Here is an 8,561-nt window from a genome sequence, read left to right on the forward strand (position 1 = left end):
GCTATTTGGCAATTTGGTCTCAAACATTTCCTTAACTCCAGATTTCTCTCTGTATCAACACCCTTCCTGTGTTTAACTTATCTAACACATCCCTGTGCACTTTTCCTTTCTAACAATATGTCTAACCTTTTCTTAAAGATGTTTACTGTACGTATCTGCCATGCGTGGTAAGTTAAATAAATTCATATTTACTCTCCAAGGAACTGAGACCAGTTTTTCTCTGTTACACTTCTCATCCTGTCTTGCTAACCAGTTTCCCGAAGGCTGCCCTAATCTCCTGGCTCCTCAGGCTGTATATTATGGGATTAAACAGTGGGGTCAACACAAGGTACAGCAAAGACAGGACTTTATTGACATTGACCGAGTGTCCTCTTGATGGGACCTGATATATGGTGATCAACGTTCCATAGAATAAGGACACAACTGTCAGGTGGGAACTGCAGGTGGAGAAAGCTTTCTGTCTCCCACTGGTGGAAGGGATCCTGAGGATGGTGAGGAAGATATTGACATAAGTTACAATGATGAAGATAAATGAGGAGAAGGTTATAGGAACAGAGAAAATAAGATCTTCTAATTTCAAAAAGGAGGTGTCCATGCAGGACAACTCTAGAAGGGGAGCTAAATCACAGAATACGTGGTCAATGACATTGGGGCCACAGAATTGCAACATACCTAGCTGCGTAGTTATAATTATGGATAATATGAATCCCAAGAACCAAGACCAGAAAACTAGATGATACTGGAGCCGGATTTCCATAATGGAGGTATAACGCAAAGGGTGACAGATGGCCAAGTATCGGTCATAGGACATCACTGCAAGAAGGAAGATCTCTGTAATTACTGAGACAGCAAAGAAATAAAATTGAGTAATGCAGCCAATAAAAGAAATGGTGGCTCCTTCTCCCAATATACCATGGAGCATGTTTGGGACAATAGTTGCTGTAATCAAGATGTCAGTTAGAGATAGATGGCTGAGGAAGAAGTACATAGGAGAGTGGAGTTTGTGACTGGTTGACACCAACACGATGATCAGGAGGTTTCCAGTTAATGTCATCATGCAAATCCCGAGAAACACAAAGAAGACGGGAATCCTGAGGCTCTGAAGATCCTTAAATCCCAGGAGGAGGAATTCTGTAACTCTTGTCTGGTTCTCCACACGCATTGTGATCAGATCCTTCCCCCTTCCTGTAATATGCCAAAGGGAAAGACATTATAGGGAGTCTGTCCAGTAACGGATAATAGTCATTATAATGGGAACGCAGGAGAAACGATAACAGGACCACGAAAAGGGTAATGTTAGGATCACTGACTGGTTAGAACAAGTAAGGTAAATATTACAGTATATCACAAAATACAGAATATGGCAGAAATCTACTAAAACTATTAAATATTAATATAATCAAATATTTGCTTGAGGTCACATTTGAAGGAAACCCCTTTGTGGGATACAAATTTCATGCATAAAAATACCACCACAAATAATGTAACATTTTCTAAGATAAATACAGTTTCTATAACAATTAACTATTTAACAGAAATAAAATAAAAGCTTTCATTAAGCAGACATAGGTTTCAATGCTGTGTTAGAGCAAAGATTGTGCAGAGAGAGATATTTTCCACGTGTGTGTGTGTTGGCATCTGCAGGAAACCAGGAGACCTCAGTAATGTAAGGACATTTTATTGGAATGTGTTATACAGAATACAAAGCGCTAATACAAGTACAGGATCAACTTCACAATGCCCTGTGTGACAGACATGTAATAAGGATAAGATGCAAGATTATATCATTTATTTCCACACAAACTGTCAGTCATACTCAGTACTTCCCAGGAGGTCTGAGTGCTCAAGGAACGGACTCATATCTTCCACCTATCATACTACAAAGAATACTTCCACCTGTCATACTACAAAGAATACTTCCACCTATCATACTACAAAAAATACTTCCACCTCTCATACTACAAAGAATACTTCCACCTATCATACTACAAAGAATACTTCCACCTATCATACTACAAAGAATACTTCCACCTATCATACTACAAAGAATACTTCCACCTCTCATACTATAAAGAATACTTCCACCTATCATACTACAAAGAATACTTCCACCTATCATACTTCAAAGAATACTTCCACATATCATACTAGAAAGAATACTTCCACCTCTCATACTATAAAGAATACTTCCACCTATCATACTACAAAGAATACTTCCACCTATCATACTACAAAGAATACTTCCACATATCATACTAGAAAGAATACTTCCACCTATCATACTACAAAGAATACTTCCACCTATGATACTACAAAGAATACTTCCATCTATCATACTCCAAAGAATACTTCCACCTATCATACTACAAAGAATACTTCCACCTATCATGCTACAAAGAATACTTCCACCTATCATACTACAAAGAATACTTCCACCTATCAGACTACAAAGAATACTTCCATTATGTACTTTGTTGATACCATCAAGATGCAGTTTTCCAAAACGTCCCCCATTCCCCTTCTTCTCGATCTTGGGTCCCAGAGTATATTGACGTGTTTAAGTGTTTCCAAATAAAATACATGATGGAAATTCTGCTATATTTCATTTGCTTTTGTATATCACACACAAGATGGCGGCACACAGGTTTAGGTGCAAGAAAAGATTGCTCAGACGTGACTCCATGCTTGTAGCAGAACAAATCACGTTTTGGGGACACAGCCCCTTCCTCAGATAATGGGGAGCAACTCTCTGAGGAAGGGGCTGTGTCCCTGAAATATTATTTGCTCTGCTACAAGCATGGAGTCACGTCTCCACAAGCTTTTATGAACCTAAACCCGTGTGCCGCCATCTTGTGTGTGATATACTGGGTGTGCGCCCGCAGTTAGAACATTGGGGCTTGGGTGGGTTAGCCAGCACCAGGACTTCTACACTGTTTACCTTTTTGTCAATTGGTGTGCCTGTACCTATCTATATACGGCTACTTCATTTGCTGTGTTTTGGGAGAATGTGATAAAATACTGAATATTATATTTGCTTTATATCTCACAGTTGAAGCATTAAATGAAACTTCATGTGAAGGTGACAATCTGCCCGAGGAGACAATGCTTCCCTGTGACCTCTCCTACAGAGCCGGATATATCTCAGGAGCATTGGGAGTTACCTGAAGAAGAGGAAATGTGTTTGTTGAAACAAGCTCAAATATAAACAATATAATCCATATTTACAAGGCAATGTCACTCCATAAGATAGCACTGCTTAGATAATATGCCCCTTTAAAACCCATTCAGGGAATTAGGCTGTAAGGGGTCTTCCAGCTGCTAATGTGTAATGGGTAGCATGTCTTAGTAGACATGGCCATACGTGTGTACAGTGCGCAGCCTAATAAGGGTTTTATAGAGGGTCTCACTGCCATCCTGATAATTACAGGGCTTCTTATAAACAGGGTCCCCCTGAAGGTAAGATATCCCCCCAAGGAGAAAGATAAATGATTGCAGCAAACATGTAGGGGCTAGTGCTACAGTTACATTAAGGGGCAGAAGGAGGGAGATAAGGAAGAATATACACGGTATAAAGAGATAATCAGGAGAAGCGCAAAGTAACACGGTATCTGTGTAAGTGTTTGTTTCTCACCTGTCCGCCTAATACAATGTATTTATGGTTAATACCACGCCGAGTTGCCCTCACCTCATGTCCGTACCTCCATATTGTACTACGCTGTTGTATATGTTAGCACCTGATCTGTTTACTGTAAGTGTCTGTTTCTCACCTGTCCACCTAATACAATTACTCAAACTTCCCCAAACCACTGGATTACCCCAAATGTATGTGATGAAGTTAAACAATGGAGTCACCAAAGCACAAACGGTTACTTACAATGAATCTTTATTGGGTGGTACCACAAACTCAGCTATCATTGTCCCATAAAATATGGACACAACGGTAAGAGGAGAAAGGCCGGGAGAGGAGAACGTCTGTGTCACAGAGGAGAAGGGAATCCTGGGGACGGTGAGAATAACTGGTAGATAACATGCCACAATGAATATATATGAAAGGAGCATCCAAGGAACGTATGCCATTATAGTTTCCATCTCTACCACCCAAGTGTTTGGGAAAGAAAAGTTCAGAAGAGGTACAATATCACAGTAGTAATGAATTATCATGGATCCCCAAAACAGAGCCTGATACTTGTATATGAAAATCACTGCAATCCATGGTGTTAAAAATCCTAAAACCCATGGCCTGATATCGCTAATGTCCACATATCGGTCATAGGACATCACTGTAAGAAGAGAGCGCTCTTCACCACTTAATGTTCTGTAGAGGTAAAACCGTGAGATGTTATCAATAACAGATATGGAGCCTCCACCTCTCCCTGTGACATGTAGCATGTTAGGGACAATACTTGGGGTATGTATCATGTCAGATGTGGACAGACTTCTAAGGAAGACGTAGATGGGAGAGTGTAGCTGGTGCCCCGATGGCACTAATGCAGTGATCAGGAGATGTCCATGTACTGTCACATAGTAACTCACAAGGGACAGGCAGAAGAAAATGGTCTTCAGGCTGTGACGTCTCTGGGATCCCAGAAGCTGGAGCGCTGTGATTGTAGCCAGGTTCTCCCCATCACACATCGCCTGATGGTATAAAGGGGATACGTCCTTATAGTGCGTAACATACTGTTATTGTTACATCTCAAATAGAAACACAGAAAGTATATTATTACAGGTAGGTACAATGTAAGGGGGAAGGGGAGGGGGTATTTATCAAAGTCTCCAGGTGGCAAAACAGGTGAAGAAAGTGTCCCAAACACACAGTCCCTTAGTAAATCCCATTAAATATAGTGATGCTGTTGCTTTGAAGCATTTGAATTAGTCATTTGTATTTTTCATATTAAATCTATCCAAACATACGTGGTTACTGTATATTATTCTTTAATACAAATATAAATATTTGGCTTCAGTGATACTCTAGGTGGGACCGTTCTAATAAGTACAAAGCGCAGAGAAATATATATTGTAATGTATTATACCATAAAGTGTATTACAGATTTATACATGTTCATCAAAGACCTTAAACTTTAGAAATGCAGATTTTAATAAACTGAGGTCTAATCTACAAGGAATACATTGGGATGATGTTTTTGTCGGGAAAAATGTAGATGGGCAATATTTAAAACATTGTTAGAAAAGCACACATATCAGTGTAAACCCTTAATAACAAGTAAAAAAAAAAAGAAATAAGTCAAAACCAATGTGGTTAAATAAACAGGTAGGGGAGGAAATGGACAAGAAGAGGAAGGCATTTAGATTCTTTAAGTCAGAAGGGACAGATACATTGTATCAGAATTATAAGGAATGTAACAAAAATTGCAAAAGGGCAATTAAATTAGCAAAAATGGATAATGAAAAAAAGGATTGCAATAGAAAGTAAGATCAATCCTAAAAAGTTCTTTAAGTACCTTAATAACAAAAAAAATGAGAAAAGAATATATAGGACCCTTTCAGTATGAGATGGGTAGGCAGATTATTTGAGATAATGAAAAAGCAGAGATATTAAACAAATATTTTGCCTTTTTATTTACCAGGGAAGAATACATTTCAATAGTAGCGCCACAGGAGGAAGCCACAACCTCCATATTAATGAACAATTTGTTAACTGAGGAAGAGGTTTATAGGCGGCTTTATCAAATGAAAGTAAATAAGGCACCTGGCCCCGATGGCATACACCCAAGACTTCTCAAGGAGTTAAGCTCAGTAATAGCCAAACCATTACATTTAATATTAGTTCACGCCATTTCCACAGGCTCAGTACCACAAGATTGGCGTAAAGCAGATGTGGTGCCAATATTTAAAAGAAAGCTAGATCACAACCGGGGAATTACAGACCTGTAAGCCTGACTTCAATAGTGGGGAAGCTACTTGAAGATTTAATACAGGATAATGTTCAGGAATACCTAATGGAAAACAAAATTATTAGTAATATTCAGCATGGATTTATGAAGGTTAGATCATGCCAAACTAACCTTATGTGTTTCTTTTTGGAGATAAGTAGGAAGTTAGACCAGGGTAATGCAGTTGATGTGGTCTAATTAGATTTTGCAAAGGCTTTTGATACGGCTTCACACAAGAGGTTGGTGTACAAAATAAAGCAAATTGGACTCAGTAATAATATATGCACCTGGATTTGAAACTGATTAAAGGACAGACAACAGAGGGTTGTCATAAATGAAACTTTTTCAGGTTGGGCTAAAGTTGTGAGTGGAGTACCTCAGGGATCGGTACTGGGACCCCTGCTTTTTAACTTGTTTATTAATGACAGGGTTGGGATCGAGAGCAAAGGTTGGGATCGAGAGCAAAGTCTCCATCTTTGCGGATTATACTAAATTGTGTAAGGTAATAGAATCAGAGCAGGATGTAATTTCTCTTCAGAAGGACTTGGAGAGACTTGAAACGTGGGCAGGTAAATGGCAGATGAGGTTTAATACAGATAAATGTATGGTTATGCATTTGGGATGCAAGAATAAAAAGGCGACTTACAAATTAAATGGAGATATATTGGGGGAATCCTTGATGGAGAAGGATTTAGGAGTGCTTGTAGACAGCAGGCTTAGCAATAGTGCCCAAAGTCAGGCAGTAGCTGCAAAGGCAAACAGGATCTTATCTTGCATCAAACGGGCAATGGATGGAAGGGAAGTAAACATAATTATGCCCCTTTACAAAGCATTAGTAAGACCACACCTTAAATATGGAGTACAAGTTTGGGCACCAATCCTAAGAAAATACATTATGGAACTAGAGAGAGTGCAGAGAAGAGCCACCACATTAATAAAGGGGATGGACAATCTAACATATGAGGAGAGCCTAGCTAAATTAGATTTATTTACATTAGAAAAGAGGCGTCTAAGGTGGGATATGATAACTATATATAAATATATTCGGGGAAAATACAAGCACCTTTCATAAGAACTATTCATCCCACGGGCAGTACAAAGGACTCGAGCCATCCCTTAAGGTTGGAGGAAAGGAGATTTCAATTTCACCAGCAACAAAGGAAAGTGTTCTTTACAGTAAGGGCAGTTAAAATGTGGAACTCATTACCCATGGAGACTGTGATGGCAGATACAAAAGATTTGTTCAAAAAAAGGTTGGACATCTTTTTAGATGGGAAAGGTATTCAGGGATATACCAAATAAGTATACATTGGAAGGATGTTGATCCAGGGATTAATCCGATTGCTTATTCTTGGAGTCAGGAAGGAATTTATTTTCCTCTTATGAGATATCATTGGATGATATGACACTGGGGTTTTTTGTTTGCCTTCCTCTGGATCAATAAGTAAGTATAGATATAGGATCAGGTATCTGTTGTCTAAATTTAGCAAAGGTTGAACTTGATGGACCTACGTCTTTTTTCAACCTCATCTACTATGTAACTATGTAACTATGTAACTATGTATGTTACTGTACAATTTACTTTAATACTAATATAAACATTTGGCTTCAGTGAAAATCTAGGTGGGACCGTTGTAATAAGTACAAAGCTCAGAGAAATATATATTGTAATGTATTATACCATAAAGTGCATTACAGATCTATACATGTTATGAGTTTATGTACTCTTGCAGCATAAGATACATTGTATCTAGCAAACACTACATAACATGTTCATTTTAGATACATGTATGATCAAAAATGATCATATCAAATGTATCATATCTAACAATTTAAACAAACCCAAGGATGTGCTTGAAACCCCAGATAAATATTAATATATCTTCTCTAGAAATAATGTGTTACCGAGTGTTTTCCTACCTTCTATGTAAAAAGTATAGCTAGATGTATTTTCACACCAATCTGTAGTGATACAGAATATGTATTAGAGACTATTGTTAATATTAACTTTTGTACTTTTAACATTTTCCAGATCTTTAGCCTGAAAAATCATTTCCTGAACCTGCGCAGAACAATGTGCGCTGATCTTGGGAGCCCCCCATATTATATGGTTTTTAATACAATATACTGAGAATGGATTGTGCCATCATGGACTCCGGGGGACAGGGATAAAGCCAGCTGAGGCCATCTTCATCCCTCTAATAAGACTTCTGTATGTGATGCTATATGCAACAAGCTATTGTCCTTTGAACAACACAGTAATATGTGAAATTAATAGCATTATACCCCCACCTGCTGCATTACACACACGGAGATAACCTAGGAACGTCTTGCTGCCCATTTCCCATCTCACATATTGTTTAGAGAACTCGGGGGCACCAGGAAAAGCAATTCTGTTATGTAACCCTCACCTCTTATTAAATAAATCTCACACTCTTCCTATTCTTGTTAATTTACCTCAATCACAGCACGGTCACAGAGTCACCAAGCATCTCACTTAATGGCACTAACTCCCATCCAGAGCCAGGACATGGTGTTCTTCTGGGGAGGAGAAAATGCTTGGCGTATCCATTGCAAATATTGTAATTGGCAAAACAGAGAATTGATGTTGGGAAAATGTGGGATTTTTTAGTAACTTTTAGCCCTTTAAAGTTGTGCCAACTGGTTCTC

The 8,561-nt window shown here is 38.6% G+C and overlaps 2 protein-coding genes across 2 annotated transcripts; both read right to left on the bottom strand.

Moving 5' to 3' along the window:
- Positions 1–232: 232 nt before the first annotated feature.
- On the bottom strand, positions 233–1,162 carry LOC142471124 (olfactory receptor 5G9-like). Its single transcript, XM_075577917.1, has one exon. The coding sequence runs from the start codon at positions 1,160–1,162 to the stop codon at positions 233–235; it is 930 nt and encodes a 309-aa protein (XP_075434032.1).
- Positions 1,163–3,870: 2,708 nt separating this feature from the next.
- LOC142471125 (olfactory receptor 11L1-like) lies at positions 3,871–4,632 on the bottom strand. Its single transcript, XM_075577918.1, has one exon. The coding sequence runs from the start codon at positions 4,630–4,632 to the stop codon at positions 3,871–3,873; it is 762 nt and encodes a 253-aa protein (XP_075434033.1).
- Positions 4,633–8,561: the final 3,929 nt, after the last annotated feature.

This window comes from Ascaphus truei, chromosome 20, assembly GCF_040206685.1.
Source record: "Ascaphus truei isolate aAscTru1 chromosome 20, aAscTru1.hap1, whole genome shotgun sequence".
Taxonomy (NCBI): Eukaryota; Metazoa; Chordata; class Amphibia; order Anura; family Ascaphidae; genus Ascaphus; species Ascaphus truei.

What these genes read in the sequence shown, in the direction of transcription:
- LOC142471125 (XM_075577918.1), bottom strand. Translation starts at nt 4,632, where the DNA reads ATGTGTGATGGGGAGAACCTGGCTACAATCACAGCGCTCCAGCTTCTG.
- LOC142471124 (XM_075577917.1), bottom strand. Translation starts at nt 1,162, where the DNA reads ATGCGTGTGGAGAACCAGACAAGAGTTACAGAATTCCTCCTCCTGGGA.